Source organism: Plasmodium brasilianum, chromosome 12 (genome assembly GCF_023973825.1).
Source record: "Plasmodium brasilianum strain Bolivian I chromosome 12, whole genome shotgun sequence".
Classification (NCBI taxonomy): Eukaryota; Apicomplexa; class Aconoidasida; order Haemosporida; family Plasmodiidae; genus Plasmodium; species Plasmodium brasilianum.
Window position 1 is genome coordinate 2,180,607 of NC_090125.1, and position 23,897 is coordinate 2,204,503.

The following is a 23,897-nucleotide window of genomic DNA, read 5'->3' on the forward strand; positions in this document are numbered from 1 at the left end:
GCTTGTTTACATATATATATAAAAAAAAAAAATATGTAAACCATAAAATATGCTTCTTAAAATGATTACTATAGAAATTTTCTATATTATTTAAAAAAAAAAAAAAAAAAAAAAAAAAAACTTAATAATTAAAGGAAATCGGAAATAACACATATTGATATACTATTTCGAAATATTTTGCATAGCAATTTTTATAAAAAAATTTACAGCATATAACACCATTTTAGGAATATATAACATCGATTAGATGGGATCTGTGTATAGAGATAAAAAAAGCTTTCACGAGGTAGTGTTAACGATAAAGGAAAAAATAGAAAAATATGATTTAAACAAATGGAAAAATATTGTGAAGCCAGAAGAAGAGACCTTATACAGTAAGTATTTTGAGGAACTGTTAAATAAAGCGGGAAATAAGGAGGTGGATAAGGAAAACACAAAAATTGATAATAGCAAGGATATTATAAGTGAAAAAAGTAAAAAAGGGTATGAGATAAACAAAGAATTTTTTGACAAGATAAGTAACAAAGAAAAATTTTATTTTTTATTGAATATAAAGGAAATGATGGAAACAAGCTGGTTACTAGCCGACAAAAGGTTAGATGGCATAAAATTAGAAGAAACATCTGAACCTGTAAATGTGCAAGAACTAATTAATTATTCCAGCATATTGTCCGATACAACATGTGCACCACCTGAATGTGATAACATAAATGATAAATTAATACATCAAGAATATTATCCAAATTATCATTTTTTAAATTTTGTAAATATCGAAGAAATACATTTGTCTAAATTATTTCAATTACAGAAATATAGTACTATTTGTTTTCCTCCTATTATTACTATACAGGAATATAATAACATCTTAGTTGTTGATATTTCTTGTTCAACACCAAGTACAACTATTTATTATAGGGTAAACGATGAAATAAAGGAGCAAGTATATGATGCCAATAATAAGCCCAAAATAAAGAAAAGGAAAAAGGTTAATATATATGCATGGTCAGTTAAAACAGGATTTATAAAATCTAGAGTTTCATGTATTTCTAAATCATATCAAGTTGAAGAAGATGATGTATCTTTAACAAACGAAATGTTAAACATTGAACAACTCGATAAACCCTCATTTGTAGAGAAAGTTAATAAGGATGAAAACACTTCTGACAAGCCATCCGCTATTACAAATGTGTTTAAAAATTTAGGTTTCTTATTAAGTAGGAAAAAGGAAAAATCATCAGAATCATCATCAAATGGAGGCTCTTCTTCAGGTGAAGATTAAGGGTAGTCAAATTAAATGAGTTAACAAAAATATATTAAAATGTGTGTACAAAGGAAACAACATAAAAACAAAAAATTAAAATAATAGAAAATTATTAAAAATAATAGAAAAAAGGAGAAAATAATAAAAAAGACTCATCAAATATAAATTGTGCATTTTCGAATATTTGGACAGAAATGCATAGTATGGTTATTTACATTTCTACTGTTTATTACATGTCATTTCTCGCTGTTCCTCTTATTTTATTTTATTATGCTTCAGTTTGTTTAGTTTTATACTTCGTTTTACTTCTTACTTCGTTTTACTTCTTACTTTGTTTTACTTCTTACTTTGTTTTACTTCTTACTTTGTTTTACTTCTTACTTTGTTTTACTTCTTACTTTGTTTTACTTCTTATTCATTTTGCTTCTTTATATACATTTGCCTTTTTTTACTTAATTTTTTTTTGTTGCATAAGTTCAATTATATAACATTCAACACATGATAAAGCGAAGCATAGTTATGCTAATAGTTATGTAACTTATTTGATTATTCTCTTATCCTCCTTTCCATTGTTGCATTATTTTCCATTTTACAACTCAATAATTTTTTAAAAGAAGATCTTTTATTTGCTCAGGAGTATAAGTCATGCTGAATTCTGTGGAGTACAGATCATATATATTTACATATGCTTTGTGTAAATTGTTTAGTATAGCTAACTTCAAATCGTTTTTTACATCATTGGATTCAATTTTATTTATAATATTAAAATTATTGAATTTTTCGGAAAAAACAAATTTATAGAAATTTTCTACAATATATTTTATTTCATCTATTTTTTTTTTTTCATGCTCTATACAATATTTGTCCATTTGTAAATAACTCATTATATGAAAATTTTCTAACTGTAAAATTTTTTCCTTTTTTTCATCAATAATTATGGTAAGTAAGTCACAATATTTCGAAGAGCCTTCGAATATTTTTATACTATCTTGTATAAATATAAATATGTTTACAATAAATATGTAATCGGTTTCTACATTTTGATTTTTATTTTTTAAACAATTATTTATTAACGGATTAATAGTAATATCAAGTACGCTTTGAAAATTTTGTTCGTTATTAGATGTTTCAAGTAACGCCCTGTTTTTATAAATGGAATAAACATTATTTAAACAATTCAAAATTTTTTTAATACAAAATAGTGTGTTATCCAAAAAGTTAGGATCTTCAATTTTAGTTGTCTTGTTTAAATAAAAGGTTACAACATCTTGTTGCCATAATGAAAAAAATTCATTTTCTACTTTCTTTTGAATTTTTTGAGTATAACTTAATATTTTACAGTTATATTTTTCTATACTAATAATTTTTTCAATCGATTTATTATAATCACCTAAATTGCTTCTTCTACTATTGCTCCCCTCCTTCATCTTGTTTTTTCCATTGACATTTTCTGCATTATTTTTATCTTTATTGTGTTTATTTGAATTAGAATCATTCATACTATAACATTTGTTATCATCTATGATATACTCATTATTTTCGTGTTCTACTTGTTGTATTACATTCCTTTCTGCTTTCTTCAAATTTTCAGTCTTTTCTGTGTAGGGATCATTCTCCCATATAGTATTCTCTGGATTACTAAATTTATTTGCATGTACATTTTCTTTGTTCCTTTTATTTAACACTATATTATTATCATTCAGAAACATTTTCTGAACAGTGTCTGTTATGTTATTAGAAGGATCACATAAAAAGGAGCTGCTGTTTCTATTCTTTTTTGTTAGAATTAATTCATAATCTTGTTGTAAAAATGAGTAATCCTTGCCATTACCATTTTGAATTTTTAATGTACTATGCTCATTCTTATTAATATTGTGTGCAATAGTTTTAGTAGAATATTCCATAATTATATTCTTAATATCATCATTTATTTCGTAGTTATCTTGAAATTGTTTCAGCTTATATATGAAGACGCTTAAAATATGAAATAGTTCATAACATGATTCATAACTTTTTGGGTATATATTTAGATTGGTTTCTACAAAATGAGTATATGGAATATATAAAGTATCAACTATATCGTATAAGTTATTATGCATATTTTCAACATGTGCAGAAATGTATGGAACTGTTGTACTTGCATAATAATTATTGAACAATAAAAATATTTTTAAAAAATTATCCTCCAATGTTATCAAATAATATATAATAGAAAAGAAATTCTTAATATATTGAGTTGAATAATCATTTTCATCATCTAATTCTTGTATATTCATCTTCTTTGTGGTTGTCTTATATTTATTTGCTATTAAATCTTGATAATTTTTTTTTATCACTTTTTTTCTATAATGTACAAAATTACTTAAACACATATTAAAATATTCTATATTTTCAACGATAATTTTATAGCACATTTTGGTTATAAGTGAAAAATTTCCTACATAATTTTTTATTATTATTTTTCTTTTGTCTTTTTCTTCATAAACGTTACATAATAATAAATTAATAATTTTCCTGCCTTTTTTATAAAAGAAGTGATTGCTTTCCCGTATTATGTATAAGCACATTTTTTTACACGCTTTATTTAATATCTGATTGTAATGTTTTGAATAAAATTTATATATTTTTTCCGATGAATTCTCATTTAGTAGTTTTATTATATTTTCTTTTGTATATTCAAAATGTTTTAAATGTTCAAAAAACTCTATATCTAAAGATATTTTTAAGTCAGTTAAAATGTTGTAACACAATGAGCTTAAACTATATTCCTCTAAAATTTTCTCATATATTTTTTCTTTTTTGCTTATATCATATTTTTCCTTTTTCAGTTTTCTTATTTCATCTACAATTTCTTTAGTCATTTCGCTACTTTCTAAAATTCGTTCTTTCGTATTTTTGTCTAATTCATTAACTTTTTTTAAATTATGGTGTATATTTTCAAAATATTTAAAGCACATACATGCCTCCCTAAAAACATGCTCGTAATTATTTAATTCTCTTAACTCATTATCATAATTATCATATAAAACATTATATTTATTAAAAGCACTTTTATAATTTTTAAAATTATCTAGTTCGTAATTAAGTAAATCAGCATTCGAAATTATATCTATGGTTGTATTTGTTTGTATATCCATGGTGTAATGGCACAATTCGATAAAAAAAAAAAAAAAAAAAAAAAATTTAACTTGTTCAGATGAATATTCTTATTCTGAAGAACAATTTTATTCCCTTCCATCTAAATGTTAAGCGTGAGAAACAATTTATAACATTACATAGAGTAAACAACAAGAAAAAATAAAAACACGTGCGTAATATCTTATAACCATACATACATAATTATATATACATGAATTTGCTAAGTGTTTATACATTCTGTATGCTTATTAAAAATGAGATGAGTAAAATAAATTACTCTTTAAATATCTAATTGTTTGTAAAAAAGGTCAATTGATAAAATGTTTTATTATATTAAAACTTTTCTTCTTTTTTTTTTTAGTTGAACACATTTGAAATTTGTAAATGCGGGAAAATTATACATATATAGTATGTATATATATGTTATATATATGCATATGTAGTACAATAAAAAAATAATAAATAAATTTAAATGGTATAAAGCATTGTGTTATATATGCAAAAAAGAAATTACTTACCAAAAACTTGCTTTCAAAAAAAAAAAAAAAATGTATATAATAAAAATTTGTACATAATTGTTGCTTCATATATTCTCTGTAATACGAGAACCTATTTTCTTTTCATTTTAATTATTTTCCAACTTTAAAAAGTTTCAATATTTTATTTTATACAAATTGCTTATTTTATTTTTTATCTTTATTATGGTATTTAAAGAAAAAAATTAAAAATATTTGTTAGTACGTGAAAGGCCTAGTATATATTAAACTACATCTTTCAGTAAATGCAGTTAAGCGTAAAAATACTACTGACGTTTCGGAAAATGCCCTAAACTAATAAAAAGAGAGACGGACGTAAAACGTATAATCTAAGTAGATGTACATATATCCACACTAGTGCACGTAGAACTACATACCTTACCGAATTTCATCTGTTATTCGCTTGCATTTTGCATATGTGCACGAAAAAGCATTAGTGTTAGAAATGAAAAAAAAAAAAAATGGGAGAACAAAATATAAAACAAAAAATATTAACTGCTAGGTATTTTAAAAATTTCAATGAAAATGAGATGGGTACAAAACAGATTTTGGAACAGATAAAGGATCTCCATTGTTAATAAAAAATTTATGTCCTTCTTGTTTCAACTTTTCAAAGCATTCTTTTTTACATTGAATATCTAACCAACGGCATTCTTTACATCTTGTCTTCGGGTAAATAAAAAATAATTTCCCATGCCAAGTAAAATCTCTTTTCTTTCCATTCAAATGTCCATAATCATATGGCTTTGGACAAGGGGGTTTCATCGTAAAATGAACTTGTGCATGATACCATAAATATATACACGCTACAAATAATAAATATACATGAAACTTTAAAAATATCATTAATTTCCTTTCATATTCTGTTAACATAACAGTAGATAATCTCGTATATGGATCTAAATCCAAAATCCATTCCTTTCTATTATTATATCTTGTCAGAAAACCAGAAATATCCAAATATCTATAGATTTTTTGTCCAGTTGTTTCAGGTTCATTCTTATCAAAAAAAATTAAAACATTCGGGTTTTTAAAAATTGATAAATTGCTTTTCGAACATTCCTCAGATATGCTAGATGCACTTTCTTTCGTTGCTCTGTTCGACTCAACTGTTGATATTCCTGAAAAACTTTTTATTAAATTTATTTTAAATAACATTATACTATTATTCCTTTTATATGTCAATAGAGAGGAATTATCAAGGTTAATAAGATCCCTCCTTAAATAGTGATTCTCTGTTACATACGTCCTTAATAACATTTTACTCCCGTATTTTTCTTCTATATTTATACAATTATTAAACATGCCATTTCTGCCTATTTTTAAAAATGCCCCTAGCATATGCTTATCACTTTTACCAAGCATTTTAGTTTCTATTATTTTCTTGTGTAATGTGCCCCCTTTTGTGCGTTAGTTAGTCTTCTTGTCTTCTTATTTGTTCGTTTGTTTGACTGCTTGTTGGCCTTTTTGTTCTATTATTGCTGCTACTTTTTTTTCTTTACGCATTTATAATGCCATAAATTTCAGATTAAGCATGTACGCAGTCTATATCCAACTAAATTATCGTATACATATTTTTTTCATAATTTTTTTCAAACAGAAATACACTTTTATTGAAATAATTTAGTATTTTTAAGATAAAAATAAAAAAAAATAAATGTGCATACGCGAACTTTCTAAAAACAATGTATACGTATATATTTATCCAATTAAAAAGGTATACTCTGATGTCTGAAAAAATTTATCTTAGGTTTGTTGATAACTTAAATGCTCTTCTTTCGTGTATTATTTTAAACAAAAATGAAAATGTATATATTATGGTACACACACAAACATGTACAAAAAAAAATATAAATATATATACGCAATATTTTTCATCTAAAAAAAAACGTTTAACTAATGTAAAAATAAATAAGTATTATTCATAAAAATAATAACATATAATTATTCTTTTGCCTTTTTTATCTTAAAGTAACAAAAAAACAAAAAAAAAAAAAAAATACGCATACAAACGAATATACATTATATAAATATTTATGTATAAACGCTTTCCCCATATAATATATACATGTATACGTACCTATTTTATGTTTAAAATGCTCTTAAGAAATGTAACGACAATTTCAGTTATTTAAAAGCATTTCATACGCTTTAAATTACACTTGCTAAAATACAATAATTTTGTCAACTTTCTTCTTTTCCTGTTTACTGGAGTGCTATAAAATAATATCTTTCAACTTTCATATAATATTTGCACGAAAAAAAAAAAAAAAAAAATTCAGAAAATAAATGCACATTAAATCACAATTTTATATTCGTAAATAGTAGTACTGAAAAAAAAAAACAAAGCTGTACTTTTTTTAATTTGCGATGCATATTTCTTAAAAAAAAAATAGAAGCATCAATGTGTAATTCATTTGATAAAAATAAAAATTAACCTAATTTCATGGTATGGGTGTGAAAATAAATTAGATGTTTTGTGTTTTGTGTTTTATGCTTTATGTTTCTTTTACTGCTTAAATGAAGAAAATTTAAAGGGACAAGTCTATTCAGAGAATACTGTTATGCAGGTGCCATTCACAGAATGGAAAACATTGTTAAGACTAAAAAGATTCAAAATGATTAGTAAAGTTAATCCCCCGTATTACATTTTTTTTTTTTTTTCATGTGTATTATATTTATTTTTTATTATTATGTAGTTATTATGCATTAAAGTATTTTCGTTTTACATATTTTTATGTAATGTCAGTAGAATGATAATTATGATATACTACCGTATTGAATACCTTTACTGTTAAGTTATATAAATGAATATAAAGGAATTTTGATAAGAACAGTGTATCACTTTCTTGAATATATATATATATATACATATATTATAGCACCGTATTTTCATTATTACCTGCTTAATGTTTTTACCATGTTTGTGCCGTTTTTGCAAATGAAAAATAACAAACGTTTTAACTTCAATAAAATAATTTTTTGGTAGTATAATAAAAGATAAAAGATGAAAACATTTAAAAATGAATTAACACTATAACTTTTTCAGTTGTTTATGGTAACAAATTATAAGGAGCTAATTTCCTTTTTCTTTTCACATTTCAATAGAATAAAAAAGTAACGATATAATTAGCTGCTTGTGAAAAGATCTATTTTTTTTTTTATTTCTCCGTGTGCAGTAGTATATGTACGTGTTACAGCTGGAGTAAATCATTATGGGATGAAAGAAATGATTAAATATTAAGTGGATGATAAATGGAAATTCTGGGACACATAAGCATACTTATGTACATATATACATATGTGTGTATGTTTATATATATATGTGTACATATATTGGTATAAATTTCCATTTTTCCTTTTTTTTAATTTTGTTTAGCATAAATTAACACATCCAAATGCTGAAATAAATAAAACTCGAACTCAACCAAATGCATTATTTTGAAGTTAAAACATTTCTGTATTTTGAAAAACTTTTTGAAATAAATATATAAAAACTCTAATGGAGCATTTAAAAAAATTTTAGTTAAAAAACATGGGTTAGCAGTCAAATGGTGAAAATATTTCGAATGAATAATAACTGGAAGCAAATACTTTTCCATACATACATACGTATATAAATATATACCTATATATATATATATATATATATGATGAAAATAAATTTTGATCTAATGAAACTACGCTCAAAATAAAAAAAATGCAATTCGTTTAATCTATTTTATTCAACATAGGAATTAAAGATAAAATTTTCTAAAAACAATGAGTCTAAGAATTACTGACATAAAACATTTGTTAAAAAATCTATCCTTTTTTTATTAATTTCATGTTATTCATCAGTAAGAGAAATTCACATAAGGGTAACGTAAAATAAATATTTACATATACAATATTAACCATATATATATGCATACATTTATACATGTATGAGCGTGTGTATATAACATAAGAAAATGCTTTTTTTTTTCTTTCTATGTAATTTGCTCATCAAATGTTTCGCGTTTAACTGTTTCAATGAACGAGATATAATAGGAATTACGCATGTGTATATATTGAGGGCTTTTCAAGTATTCATTTTGAATGGCAGAAATATATATGTATATATATATATATTTTTTTTTTTATTGAAATATAAAAGTTGAATTGTTATATTTCTGAAATATGACTTCACGCAGAAAAATAGTGTAACTCCGTTCATTTATAATCATTAAAAACATTATTTTATATAAAAGCATAAATTTTAACCCCATTGTAAACAAAAATAGTATCTCTATTTTAATGATAGAGGTATAAATGGTTCTTCCACGTCAAGGCTTGTATAACAACATTGTGTTAAAGAAGGTATACGAAGGGCATATATTAGTTTTTTTTATTTTTTTTCATATTAACATTCACTCATTAATTGATTCATTTATATACCATTTCATTCATTTATTCACCCATTCATTGGAATATATGTATTGATGGATACACCATATTTAACGAAAAGATAAAAAAAAAAAAAAAAGCCAAATAAATAAAAATGTTAATCCTACGGAATCTTGTGGTATTGGATTTAAAAAGAAGTACTATGCTATACGCTAATAATTTCGAAAATATAAGATGTAAATTAAACAGCAAAAGATGGTTTACTATATTGAAGAATGAAAGATTAGATAGATTGAAAAGAGAAATTCGTTACAAGCCTAATGATAATTTCTTAATATTACAGTTTTATAAAGAAGCTAATGTACATAATCCAAATGAAGTTATAAAACATTATGAAAGCACGAATTATGTGAAAAATGAAAGTATAATAAAAGAGTATATAAAAGCATTGGTGTATACAAACAAACTGAAATATACCAATCTTGATAATATAAAACATGATAATAATGATTATAACTCTTACAGAAAAACAACGGATGAATCTAATTATATAAATGAAAGGAATAATGAACGTTCCAATGTGTATGAAACGAATAATTTAAAAGGTGATTCAAGTTATAATAATAATATATCTCAATCAGCATATAAAGAAGATTATGCAGATAAAAAAAAAGGAGGTATATATGCGGATATTTTTAATTTGCAAATAGATCCAAAGAAGCCTTTAAAAGTATCTGTAATTGATGGAAATAAAAAAGGATTATGGAATTTACTAAAATCAACAGTTGGGTTCTTAATTTTAGTAGCAGCAGCAAGCGTTTATTTAGAAGGAGTATCACAAAATGTACAGAAGGGTATAGGAGTAGTAAATAAGAAAATAATTCCAGTAGAAAATGTGAAGGTAACCTTTGCAGATGTAAAAGGTTGTGATGAAGTAAAACAAGAGCTTGAAGAAATTATTGATTATTTAAAAAATTCAGATAAATTTACAAAAATAGGTGCAAAATTACCTAAAGGAATACTATTATCAGGAGAACCAGGCACAGGAAAAACATTAATTGCTAGAGCCATAGCAGGTGAAGCTAATGTGCCTTTTCTTCAAGCATCGGGTTCAGAATTTGAAGAAATGTTCGTTGGTGTAGGTGCAAGAAGAATAAGAGAACTATTTCAATCTGCTAAAAAACATGCTCCATGTATTGTCTTCATTGATGAAATTGATGCAGTAGGATCAAAAAGAAGTAATAGAGATAATAGTGCAGTCAGAATGACACTAAATCAATTATTAGTAGAATTGGATGGCTTTGAACAAAATGAAGGTATTGTTGTAATATGTGCTACTAATTTTCCACAAAGTTTAGATAAGGCATTAGTTAGACCAGGAAGATTAGATAAGACTATTGTAGTGCCATTACCTGATATAAAAGGAAGATATGAAATTTTAAAAATGTATAGTAGTAAAATAGTTTTATCAAAAGATGTAGATTTACATGTTTTATCTAGAAGAACAGTTGGTATGACTGGTGCAGATTTAAATAATATTCTCAACATAGCAGCTATAAAATGTTCTGTTGAAGGAAAAAAAGCAGTAGATATGAATTCCATTGAACAAGCTTTTGATAGAGTTGTTGTAGGGTTACAGAGGAAATCTCCTTTAAATGATGAAGAAAAAAATATTACTGCATATCATGAAGGTGGTCATACTTTAGTTAATTTTTATACCAAAGGTTCCGATCCAGTTCATAAGGCAACTATTATGCCAAGAGGAATGTCCTTAGGTGTTACATGGAAAATACCAATTGGTGATAAATACAGCCAAAAAATCAAAGATGTTCAAAGTGAAATAGATGTATTAATGGGTGGTTTAGTATCTGAAGAAATTGTATTTGGAAAGAATAATGTGACTACAGGTTGTTCGAGCGATTTGCAAAGGGCTACACATATAGCTCAATCACTTGTTATGAATTATGGAGTAGGTATAAATGAAGAAAACATATCCATGTTTCTACAAGATAAAAAAAATATCAGCGAAGAAATGAAAATAAAAATTGATAAATCCATTCAAAAAATATTATTAGACTCTTATAATAGGGCAAAGAAAGTCTTAAATCAGCACATTGATGAATTACATAGAGTTGCATTAGCTTTAATTGAATACGAAACTTTAACAAGCGATGAAATTAAATTAGCTATGCAAGGAAAATGTGATCAAATAAGGAAAAACAGAGAACTGAAACAGAAAGAGTTTAATTTGAAGGACAACAGTATTTCTTAACCCATTAGCAGGCATGTGCTCATATATATATGCATGTATGCATATGTAAATGTGTTTCCTCGAAAACATTCAGGAATTTCTTTTTTTTTATGTTACTATTTTGTGTTACCTTGTCTTATTCGCAATTACATTTAAGCCCTTATTTTATCTGTGTTCTTTTTTATCACATATTTATTAACCCCTATTTTGTATACGTATATTTTTTAACATTGTGTTTTATTGATAAATTATTGCGTACCTGTTTTTCCTATTTGTGCATTTATATGTGTATGTATATATATATATATATATATATATATATGTACATAGGCGTTAATAAATGGACACGTACAGATGCATACGTGTAAAAAACTAACCATGTGCATATATACTCACGCTACAATGAATTATGTATATTTCACCTAATACTCTTGTTTGTTCTCTTACTCTTAACTGTTTACAATTATTCTGTTCACATTAGCTTTCTCTTTCATAATTTTGGTACCAATTTTATTTTTTCATTATGTAATTTATCATTTATTTATGATCTCATACTCTTTTTTTTTTTAAATAATATCACAAAAGCATTATAGGTTAACATAAATTTTTGTTAATTAAAAAAAAATAAACGAAAAAAGAAAAAAGAAAAGAAAAACGAAATAAAACAAAAACGAACAAATAAGTTTTCCATAACAAAAACATGGGTCCTAAGTAGTAGTCTTTTTTCCTTTTTTGTTGTTTATTGCAGTATCTAATTTTATTACTTATTAGACGTGTCCTATGTTGCCTTTTTTTTCTTTTTCTTTTTAATATATATATAAAAAAGTATACAAAAATTACAAGAAAAAAAAAGTATAAAATAAGCATAAAGTAGATACAAGACATAAACATAAATTCATTATTTAATAGTTTGGGTATTACTATTTAATAATAAACCAAACAACTGAGGTCTTTTTTTGAAAATAGTTAAAGAATTACTTTCGCTGTGAACTAAATATTCATTTTGTTCTTTCATAAAATTTATTATCTCCTTAAAACTCTCTGATTTTATATATTCATAATTTTTTCTCTTGAAGGAAGTAAGGACAAGGCCAAAAAAAAAAAAAAAAAAAAAGACGAAGCATATGTCAAAAACGTCAATTCGCATAAGCTGTATTAATATGAAAATTCATAAAATGGAAATCTTATTTTAATGCATAATTATATGTTGTTACATAATCTACGTTTATATATAATTAATATTTTTTCTAACGCATAAGATTTGAATATTTCGAAGTCAACGTCGTTTGCTATTTTTATGTTTTCCATGTACTCTCTTTGTTTATTATTTAACACGAATTGATTTAATCCTTAAGAAGAAAAAGTAAAATATATTATAATAATGAGGGAATAAAAATAAAGCAAAAGTGAAATTATGTAAAATAAAATATTTCAAACCTAAAATACATTTATCCTTTGTTATATATTTGTTGTTTTCTAAATTTAAGAAATTATACATAGCTATTATGTCTTCCTCATCAAATACTCTTTTTATTTCTTTCTACAACATTTTAAAGGGGCAAATATAAATATATAAATATATAAATATCTATCTATATATAAATATATATGTTATTACAAAACGTGTAATACTGATAACTCAAAAAAGTGAAGCCCTAATCTCTGATAGCACATGTATATATTTTTTGTTTTTATCCTTTGCCGTTATTTTCAAAATTCTTTTTACTTCTTTTTCTAATTTTTTAAGTTCTTCAATTATAGACTCCACAATATTTTTTGGTTTTCTGTAATAAACATAACCTAATAAACCCTTCATAACGCGAATATTTTTTATTTGGAATAATTAAAAAAGAAGTGCATATACCATTATTTATTATTTATGTATTATTTTTTTTTTTTTTGTTACCTCAAGTATCTCAATTATTTTTTTGCCTCTAATATATTCAAGATCTTCTAAAAATTATAAAATCACAAAGAAAAAAGAATATTAAAATACAATTTTTTTTCTTTTTTTAAAAAAAACTATACGCGAAAGTTAGCTAGTAAATTACACTTCTTGCATACTTTCATTTTATAGTACCACTCATTATCTCTATTTTTATTTAGAAAAAAAGACTTCAAATTGATAAAATGATAAAATATTTAACTATTCACATATATTAGAATTGACATTTAATGAAGTAATTTTCCTCTTTGTCAATGTAACTGGAACATTTCCATATAAATAAAAAAAAAAAATTCCTTTACACTAAAAAGTAAAAACTATGTAATAAACTTCATATTTTTTTAGAATATCAAATAATATTAAAACTTGAATCGAATTTTTTTTTTCTTTTTATAAAAATATTTATATTTGCTAAGATAATTTTTTTTGTCTTATACAGATTTTTCTTATCATATTTAACAGTGCATTCGAGTGTCTACTATAAAAGGAAATGTATTTAAAAAAGATATGGAACGTAAAAAAAAAAAAAAAGAAAAAAGAAAAATTCCCTATATTGTTAAAAAGGAAAAATAAAAAGAATGGTAATCCAAAGAAATTTAATTGTTCCTACTCCTACCTATACTAATATAATATTTCTATTTTATTTTTCTTTAAATGGGAAAAACACTCTGACATCCTTTTATTACTTTAAAAATGCACATAAACCTATACAAAATTAAACTAAAATGCATCTTTTGAATTTTTTTGAATTTTTTAAAAATTGTAAAAAATTGAATATGGGAAAGCTCTTACATAAAAAATAAATAAAATAAAATAAAATAAGTCCATATGAATAACTAATAAAAAGTTAATATAAAAAAGGGTTCAGTATACTTTTCCGTCATTATTTTACGTATATGACCAACGGTCTTACAGATATATATATAATTATATGTAATATTATTCTTGTTTACATTTGCCTATAACGTCATATTCACTTGTTTATATATTTTCATGTGTTACAGCGTTTTTAATACATTTTTATATTTTCTTTTTTAGTTTAATTATGAATTAATCTTTAAAGTGGTTTGTATATGACTAGGGAATAATATCACATAAAATAAACCTGGTATTTGAAAAAATATTTAAAATAAAGAAATGCAGTCATACATTCTTTAAAATATGCAATAACCATTTTTCATTTCCCTCAAAGGAGGTTATTCTTCCATGTTACTTCATTTTTTTTTTATATATTTTTTTTTTTGTAACAGCGTATAATTCAATAAGCTAAAATTAATTTCAATAAGGAAAAAATGCAAAACGAGACATAAAAATAGTATTTTAAGAAAATATTTTATTCTTATGAGTATCTTAAAAATTAAATTTATACATACATTATACATTACAACACCTCATTATTTATTTTTTATATAATAATTTTACGGCATTTATAGTTCTTTATTTACCTATTCGCCTATGTATGTATGTATATAAATAATATATATAAAAATATTTGTTAAAAAAAAAAAAAAGTGTCATGGGGTTGTATGTTTTATGCTCTTTATTATTTAAATGCTCACGTAAAAAAAAAAAAATAACTTAAACCCTTTTTAATTATATGTAATTGTAAATATTATCTCATAAAAAAAATAGTTCTTTAAACATAAATTTAACGGAAACATTGGATAACAATTGTAATCAATAAGAATTAAAATGTTATAAAATATATAATTTTGTACGCATAGTTTAATTTGTAAATTTTATTTTATATATTTATAATCTTATATGTGTTTTAATAGAAGTATAATTAATTACTGTTTGCATAAAAATCATAATGTAAAAAAGTACTATTAATATAATGTATATATAATATTTATAAATACATAAGTATTAAAATACTTATATACAATATTACATTTATATAAATAATGAATGATTTAATATAGTTCATATTAAAACGAAAAGTTCGCTATAAATATTGAAAATTTTGATTTATTTTCATCACTTTCAATTTTAAGGATTATTCAAATATTTCTTTTTCAATTTTCTCAAATTTTAAAAAGAGATTATAGGAAATTTACATAAATTTTCGCACACACACAAGAAAAAAAAAGAAAAAAAAAAATAGCTTTTAAGATTTTATGAAGCCAATAACTATTAGTTAGCTCTTTTTATATGTTAAAATCTATTTTACTATATTTTTAAGAATTTTGCTGAAAAGGATAAAAAATAATAGTATTATCCTCGGATCTTTTTTATAGAAGTACGGAAATTTTTATGTATATTTAAAAGATAATTGCAAAATTAGCATTTATAAAGAGATATATTATATTGCATATAAATATCAAATTTAAATGAAATAAGAAAATAGCTTTTATAATTTGTATATTTGTTAACTTGTATATACCATCGCGTGCAAATATATATATATATATTATTATTAATTTATTTTTTTTTTTTTTTTTGTTACGTGTATATATATATATATTTATATGCGCGCATAAATATTGTTGGTTATACTTTTCCAAAAAAAGTTGAATTATACGCGCTATTTTATTTTATAAAAGATAATTAGCTGAATATATTTGGGTGTTATATACTTTGTATATAGCCTTATTTTTATTTTTTATTTTTTTTTATATTAAAGGACTATTTTAAGGATGGAATTATGTTTATATAACTCCAAAAATGGCTATTTGGAAGCTTTGCTGAGAGGATTTCGTAGTAGTTTTTTAACTCCAGAAGAATATAGGAAATTAAGGGAAGTTGATACACTTGAAGATTTAAAATCTGTTTTAGAGGATACAGATTATGGTTCTTTTATGATGGATGAACCATCTCCAGTAGCAGTCACAACTATTGCACAAAAATGTAAAGAAAAAATGGCGCATGAATTCAATTATATAAGAGCTCAAGCAGAAGAACCATTAAGAACCTTCTTGGATTATATTGCAAAAGAAAAAATGATTGATAATGTCATAAGTTTAATACAAGGAACGTTAAATAAGAAGTCAGCGGACGAATTGTTATCTCGAGTTGATCCTTTAGGATATTTTCCGCAAATGAAAGCTATAACTGCTATGGATGTACAAAATTCTCATGATGATGTTTTAAAAGTTTTATTAATTGAAACACCAATAGGTACGTATTTTGATAAATATATATCATCTCATTCATCAAATGAAAAAAATAATGTAACAACTATACTCAATGATATGGATATTGAAATTTTAAGAAATACATTAAAAAAAGCATGGTTAGAGGATTTTTACGATTTTATAAGAAAATTAGGAGGAAAAACAGAAGAAGTTATGGGACACATATTAAAAAGTGTTGCAGATTTTCGTGTTTTAACCGTTACTTTGAATACCATTAATTCTAGTTTAAGTCTTGAATTACAAAAAGATAGAAATGATATGTTTCCATGTTTTGGTTATTTATATCCAGAAGGTACAGACAGAATTAGGAAATGTTGGAACAATGAAACGGTTCAGGCAGCTTTAGAAAACTACCCCGCGTATTATAATTTATATGAAGAATGTAAGCAGTTCTATATCAAAAATGAAAATATAAATGAAAGTAAAATGTTTGATCATAAGATAAAATCATTAGAAGACTTGTTGTATGTAAAACTCGTGAAATTATGTGAAACTGCTTTTGAGCAACATTGTCATTTTGGTATTTTTTATGCTTGGGTAAAATTAAAAGAACAAGAAATTAGAAATATTGTTTGGATTTCTGATATGATTTTAATGAATAGGAAAGACTGTATTGATAGCATTATTCCAATATTCGAACCACAAATATAGTATTCTTAAATTGCAGAAGGTGTGTAAGTAGCTGTTACTTCCACACTCTGAAAAAGGAGCAGCGTAGAAAGATAAATCTGTGAAATAGTACCTAAGTGTGAATATATATATATATATATATATATATATATATTCGTCTATGTAAGTATTTATATAGGCATATATATATATATAAGTATTTAATTATATATGTGTGTATTATGTATGTGTATACGTTTCCCCCTAAAAGATTACCAAATTTTTTTCATTACATTTTGTTCGTTAATTTTTTTTTAAGTCTTAATCAAAAAGTTAATTATTCTAAATACGATTGCATAATTTTTATTTCCCCATATATGTTACTTTTGAAGACATCTTATTTTTTTGTTATTTTTTCAACGTATTTATTTATATTTTAATATACCCCATGACATTTTATTATACATATGCTGATATATATATATGCGTAAATGTTATATGTGTATATTAAATCACCACATTTTGTAATTTCGAATAAAGCCCAATTTTTTTTATGTTTTCATTTTGTGATTTGTATGAATAAAAATTAATTTTAAAAATAAAAAAAAAAAAAAAAAAAAAGCAAAACGCATCAAGTACTGTAAAATTTGTAAACATTTTTAAAAAACATGGTATTTCGCACAAAACCTAAGTTCACGTGTTTACATGTATATACAATAATCCTATTCCTTTTTCTCGTTTAAAGAGCTACATATTTGTAGAAAATTTTTACCATTGCGTTTTCCAATGTGGAGAACAGTATTCCTTTTAAAATAAGAAAATTACATTAATATTAAAAATGAAACAAGAAAGTGCTCGGAAATCGGTTGTCCATTTTTTTATTTTATACAGATATATATATATATGTTCTTAAATAGATGATGGCTTAGTCCTTTATGTGTTTTGGAGTTTTAAACATAATTTATAAATATTTATAAGTTTTTCTAAATTATACTAAAAACAGTTCACACTCTTTTTACATATTTGCATATATTGAATCACTTATATTAAAAGTATCAAATTCAAAAAAACATGTAAAATATGAATCACCAAAAAATATAACAGCAAATATAGTATATAATAAACATGGTAAAATTAGCAAATGGAGAAAATACCATATTCATAATAAAAAAAATAATTCAAATGAAAAAGTAATACGCATTTATTATATTCAAAATATATAAAGTATGCCTTTAAAAGCAATTATAAAAAAATATATATATATATATATATATATAATAATGCAAATTATATATAAAAAGGATTAAGCAGTTTTTTTTTTTCTACCTATAGAAAATTCAAAAGTATGGGATACGGGAATTATTAATTTTTCAAATTGTATTCACATTTTTTATAATTGATGGTAAACTTTAAAAAAAAAAAAAAAAAATTTGCTAATTCAATTTAATATAAATATTAAATTATAAATGTTAAAACATAAAAAAAATAGAATTTCGAAAAATGTCATGTAGAAATTCTATCAAGCCCAAATTTTAATTTCATTATTTCATCATATAATTTATTTATTAATTTAAAAAATGGTAGTCTTAATCCTACACCTCCAAGGTTACTAATTATTCTTTTAATATCTGGAGCTAGTTCAATACACAATTGAAAAAACGTTTTGTGATTATCTATCGTATATATATAATTTGCTGAAGAAATCGTTTTTATTTGTTCTTTTTTTGATTCTAAGTTCAATGCATATTTTGATTCATCATAACTTTTTAGAGAACATAACATTAATAAAACGTAGTTTGGTTCTGTCAGTTTACTTTCCCTAATTACTAAATATTTGTTATTTTTATGAACATCTTTTTCTAATGGAATTTCACTCATTGCTTTATTATTTTGCCCTTTATTTTCTTCGTCACTTTGTTCGAAATCTTGTTTTGGGTTATTCTCGTTTTGCTCTTCTTTTTCTTCCTGAGCATCTGCACTTTCTTTCTCTTCCTCCATGAGTGCCAACTCTTCTAATTGATCTGGGCTTAATTTTTTCTTATTTACATACATCCTAATTCTATTCACATAATCCTCTAGAGACACATTTTTTCCAATTTTTTCTTGTAACATGTCCTTTTCTTTTTTTGTCATATAATCGATTTTATCCAGAAATTGTTCTGGACTATATCCTAATGTTTCTATTAATTCTAATGTTTTCTTTTCATTTTCGACCTGTGCTCTTCTTTCTTTAGTTATTTCTGGATCTTCATTTTCATCCCCTTCCTTACCCAAATGTTCATTCATTTGGTTATTTTCTTCTTTTACAGCTTTTTCTATAGCTACAACGATATTATTAACAAGTTCTTTGTTAAAAAATATTCTATATTTTTCTGCCAATTCACGCATTACTTTTAACTTAACTATGGTTATTTTATCTAGAAATTTTGAAACGTCAAAAATAAGATTATTTAGGAAGAGTAATTCTTTGAAGGCATCTTGTTCTTCCTTTGTTTTTAATGTTTTCATGATTGAATTAAGTTTATTTGTATTTTCATTAAATTCCTCAATTTTAAATTTTATTAAATCCGGATTTTGAGCTCTAAACTCCTCTAATTTTTTTTCTAATTCTTTAATTCTATCCGCTGCATAACCATCTAAATCATAAAATTTCTTTCTTTCATGTTTTTTGTTTTTTATAATAATTTTATCACTAAGAGGTTTTCCATTTCTACTATTAATAAACTGCGTTATAAATTCATCCTTCGTTAATTTGTGAATACTAAATCCTATGTCCCTTTTATTTGACCATTTAGAATACCTATTCACATTACATCCCTTTGGTTTTAGTCCTCTGTGAATTGTCTTTAAAACATAACAAGTAACAGGATATAATGTTCCAATTACCTTACCAAAATATCCTCTACCCATATTACAGTTATCAAACAATACTCTGGATGAAGAACCATTAACAAATAAATCTATATTTCCAAATTTAATATGCTCCATTAAATGATCATGTGCACTGAAATATGCATCTACATTATAATTGAAAAGGAAATCCCTTAAAATGTCATGAAATGAATGTTCCTCATATGAATAATTATCAGCTCTTCTTCCGCTAGAAATTAATGGATGATGCCCGAATACAAAAATCCAATCACTGTTTTGTGCACTTTCATATAATGTTTTACTTAACCAATTAAATTGCTCACGGAATGATCGATAATTTCTTATAATTGGGAATCCGACCATTAGGGACCATGTATCAATAAATATAAAAGATGCCCTAAATTTTTCTTGATCAATAATTTCATTATCCATACCTCTTTTACTATAACTAAAATCATAATTAACACAATAATAGTTATTAGGCATAAAATATCCTGGTATTCTCTTTGAATAATGTTCTTGTATTTGTTCACTAGGAAAATTAAAATAATCTTTTTCACCTAATATTGAATAAAAAGGAATGGATTCAGTATAATCCTCCTCTTGTTCTTTCTCATCATCATCAAATTGATATAATTCTTTACGATTATTGTCATAATAACTTAGATCATCATCAGCATTGGAATTTTCTGAATCCTTTTTATTTTTTTTTGTTTTTCCATACAAACGAACATCCTTTATTTCTTTTATCTTTTCATTGTAAAAATCATCTATATTTTGTTTAGTAATTGGATTTTTTCCTAACATCGTGTTAATTTCCTTTTCACTCCTTTTTTTAAAAACAAAGAATTCCTTCATTAAATTATACCATTGAAAATTTTCAATATAATTTATTGCACCTTCATTTGGTACATTATCCCCTAAATTTATAACAAAGTCAGCATTATTTTCTAAATGCCATTTTTTCATAGTATCAACCGTACTTTTCAATTCATTATATCCCATAAAATTTAACATATTCTGAACATCAAATTCTTTCGCATCCTCAAATCCTTGACCAATATCCCCTAACATCATAAAATTCATACTATTTGTACCAGTTCTTTCAATGTTAAAAGTGAAATTTCTATTTTGGATCCATACAGATTTTAATTTACAGTATGCAGTTAAACAATTTGGTGGAGTAAACATCTCATCTTCATTCATTTTATATTCTCCATATATTATCCTTTTTTGTTTCTTTTCTACCTTTTCGATTAGACCAAATTCATTTTTTTTTTTTTTATTAAGTCCAAAATATTCTTTAACTAATTTAATTTGTAGATATAATTCATCAAAAATATCATACGAAAAAAATATTCCTATAATATTGGTATATCTAACAAGATGGTCAAATGTAGTTATACCTAATTTTCTTAAACCATCGTGTAATTTTGCAACAACTTTATTATCTTTGTTTGATGTTATGGCATTTATTAGTGAGATTACATTAAATGAGACTCCACTTAAGAAAAATTCCTTTTTCATTTTATAGCTTGTTCCTGGTAGTAAATTTCTAACCGCATTATCATTACCTGTACCAACATTTTCATTTTCAGAAGCATGACAAATTTGTTTGTCATAAAATTCCTCAAATCCATCTTCACTTGAATTATCAGGCAATATATTATCCTTTGATGAGCTCGAACCTTCTTTTTTTTTTTTGTTCTTATCTTCAAAGTGTAAAAGTTTCATCTGTTCTTCTGACTCCTGGTCTGTTTCTTCCACCTCATTATCTTCTGCATGCATGCTTATGTAAGTAGGAGAAGCAGATTTTTCTTGATTATTTGGATTCTGTGCATTTGAACTATTTTCATCATTTCTTGATGGAGGAAATACCAAATTACGGCATTTAAAATTATGGTCCTCTTCTATTTTATGTAAATAGGTTTTACCTTTATTATGATAAAGTTTTTTTGGTACATAATATTTTCTTTTATTATTAATGCTATAAAAACGGTAACCATCATTTTTCCAATTTTGCAAAAAAATATCATATATTGTTTTTTTTTTGTTCAAAATTTTTTCTTTTTCTTTATCCTTATAATCCACCTCATAGTACATATTTTTTACTTCAAGAATGTAATTATCTCTTTCATCTAAAAATTCTCTAAAAAATTCGTTTTCAATGGAATTCATTAATTTGTTTCTATCTTGAAAACTGTTTACAATATGATCAAAATTACTTAAAGTGTCTCTATAATGAACAAACAGTAAGGATAATATATCAATTAATTTTACACGAACTACTATTTTTTCATCTGTACTATATTGAGAACCTAAAAAAACTAGGAACTCGTTTAAAATATGTTTATACGTTTTTCTGCTTTTAAGGATAGTAAAATTTACATTATCCATATATTTATATTTCACTTTATCAAATTCATTTGATCCTTTATTTTCCAAATATTCTTTATATTCTTTCTCATCATCTATATCTGTTTCCTTATTTGCACTTTTTTCTCCATATTTAACCAAGAGAATTCTCTTTAATAAACCCTTTATATTAGTATTCAATAGATAGTTGTCGTAACTAATAAGGTCCTTCCTCGTAACGTACTTTAGTAAGATTAGAGGAAGAAAGATTAGAATAAATTTTGTTATATTCATTAGAATTCCATTTAATTAAAAAAACAAACGAATTAATCAAATAGTAAATTAATAAAACAAAATAATAATTAAATACAGCAAAATAATAATTTTATTATATAAAAAATGAAAGGTAAAATGTATGTTTATGCAAAAATTTATGAACAGCAAAAGTTTGTTATATTTATATAAATTATAACATCACCAACCAAATTATAAACATATCTTTTTTACGTAAAATAAATATTCTCAAACCTCCAAAATCATTGTAATTAACTTTTAAATATTCATATAAAAACATGTGTATACATAATATTATTATTGTTTTGTCAAATTAAAAATTATAGAAAATGCACGTAAAAAAAATATTACTCTCTGACTCTAATAAATTTAAGATAAGCTTAATGGTATGAACAAATTTTTGTTTCTCAAGGAATAAAGTATTTTTGATGCAAGGGTAATTTATATAGTATTACCATATATTTAGATGCATACATATATATACATATATGTATAATACATGCATATAAACATAGAATTCCGACGGTTCTTACAGAACAAATTTACGTAAATAACTTTATTTACATATATTTTTAGAAATGTATAACTATAAAATAATTTAAGAATATTTTTATAGAAAATGCAACACTATCTTCCTTTTTTTTTTTTTTTTAAATAGTGAATGAATTTCCTATTTAAAATTTTCTACTATTTATTTTAATTATATATATTTTATTTTATAAAGTATATATATACTATATAATATATTTTATTTTTTTATTTGGACGAAAACATTTTTTGGGGGGCTTCAGGTTTCATTAACATGGTTTTATACAACATATACATTTATTATTATATATTTTTTATTTTTTAATAATACTTTTATATTTTGTTTTTTTATAGTTCATGTTGTAAAAAAAAAAAAAAAAAAAAAACATCAAAATGGTAAAATATTAAAAAAAAAGTTATATATATGAAAAAATTAAATTGTTAAAGTTACGAAATTTTGTAACATATTTAGTATATTATTAATTTATTAGTCCATACAAAATCTCTTTTAAATTTCTGTTTTCCCATATTAAATATTGCTGCATGCTTCTATTTTTTTTTTTTTTCTTCCTCTTTGTTTTTCTAGCACATTAATATATAATTT

General features: G+C 23.9%; 7 protein-coding genes across 7 annotated transcripts; 3 read left to right on the forward strand and 4 right to left on the reverse strand.

The window, feature by feature from the left end:
• Positions 1 to 247: 247 nt before the first annotated feature.
• Positions 248 to 1,279, forward strand: MKS88_004439 (mediator of RNA polymerase II transcription subunit 4; the record flags this gene model as incomplete). The annotated part of the gene is made up of 1 exon (XM_067217617.1): positions 248 to 1,279. One exon carries the CDS (start codon positions 248 to 250, stop codon positions 1,277 to 1,279), a length of 1,032 nt encoding a protein of 343 aa, XP_067072027.1.
• Positions 1,280 to 1,857: 578 nt separating this feature from the next.
• On the reverse strand, positions 1,858 to 4,398 carry MKS88_004440 (conserved oligomeric Golgi complex subunit 6; the record flags this gene model as incomplete). The annotated part of the gene is made up of 1 exon (XM_067217618.1): positions 1,858 to 4,398. The coding sequence occupies one exon, from the start codon at positions 4,396 to 4,398 to the stop codon at positions 1,858 to 1,860; it is 2,541 nt and encodes an 846-aa protein (XP_067072028.1).
• Positions 4,399 to 5,451: 1,053 nt separating this feature from the next.
• On the reverse strand, positions 5,452 to 6,300 carry MKS88_004441 (cytochrome c oxidase subunit ApiCOX25; the record flags this gene model as incomplete). The annotated part of the gene is made up of 1 exon (XM_067217619.1): positions 5,452 to 6,300. One exon carries the CDS (start codon positions 6,298 to 6,300, stop codon positions 5,452 to 5,454), a length of 849 nt encoding a protein of 282 aa, XP_067072029.1.
• A 3,157-nt stretch (positions 6,301 to 9,457) lies between these two features.
• On the forward strand, positions 9,458 to 11,575 carry MKS88_004442 (ATP-dependent zinc metalloprotease FTSH; the record flags this gene model as incomplete). Its single annotated transcript, XM_067217620.1, has 1 exon — positions 9,458 to 11,575. The coding sequence occupies one exon, from the start codon at positions 9,458 to 9,460 to the stop codon at positions 11,573 to 11,575; it is 2,118 nt and encodes a 705-aa protein (XP_067072030.1).
• An 877-nt stretch (positions 11,576 to 12,452) lies between these two features.
• On the reverse strand, positions 12,453 to 13,641 carry MKS88_004443 (uncharacterized protein; the record flags this gene model as incomplete). Its single annotated transcript, XM_067217622.1, has 6 exons — positions 12,453 to 12,623; positions 12,836 to 12,903; positions 12,992 to 13,094; positions 13,281 to 13,364; positions 13,461 to 13,507; positions 13,635 to 13,641. 6 exons carry the CDS (start codon positions 13,639 to 13,641, stop codon positions 12,453 to 12,455), a joined length of 480 nt encoding a protein of 159 aa, XP_067072031.1.
• Positions 13,642 to 16,138: 2,497 nt separating this feature from the next.
• MKS88_004444 (ATP synthase (C/AC39) subunit) lies at positions 16,139 to 17,287 on the forward strand (the record flags this gene model as incomplete). The annotated part of the gene is made up of 1 exon (XM_067217623.1): positions 16,139 to 17,287. One exon carries the CDS (start codon positions 16,139 to 16,141, stop codon positions 17,285 to 17,287), a length of 1,149 nt encoding a protein of 382 aa, XP_067072032.1.
• Positions 17,288 to 18,748: 1,461 nt separating this feature from the next.
• On the reverse strand, positions 18,749 to 22,765 carry MKS88_004445 (serine/threonine protein phosphatase UIS2; the record flags this gene model as incomplete). Its single annotated transcript, XM_067217624.1, has 1 exon — positions 18,749 to 22,765. The coding sequence occupies one exon, from the start codon at positions 22,763 to 22,765 to the stop codon at positions 18,749 to 18,751; it is 4,017 nt and encodes a 1,338-aa protein (XP_067072033.1).
• Positions 22,766 to 23,897: the final 1,132 nt, after the last annotated feature.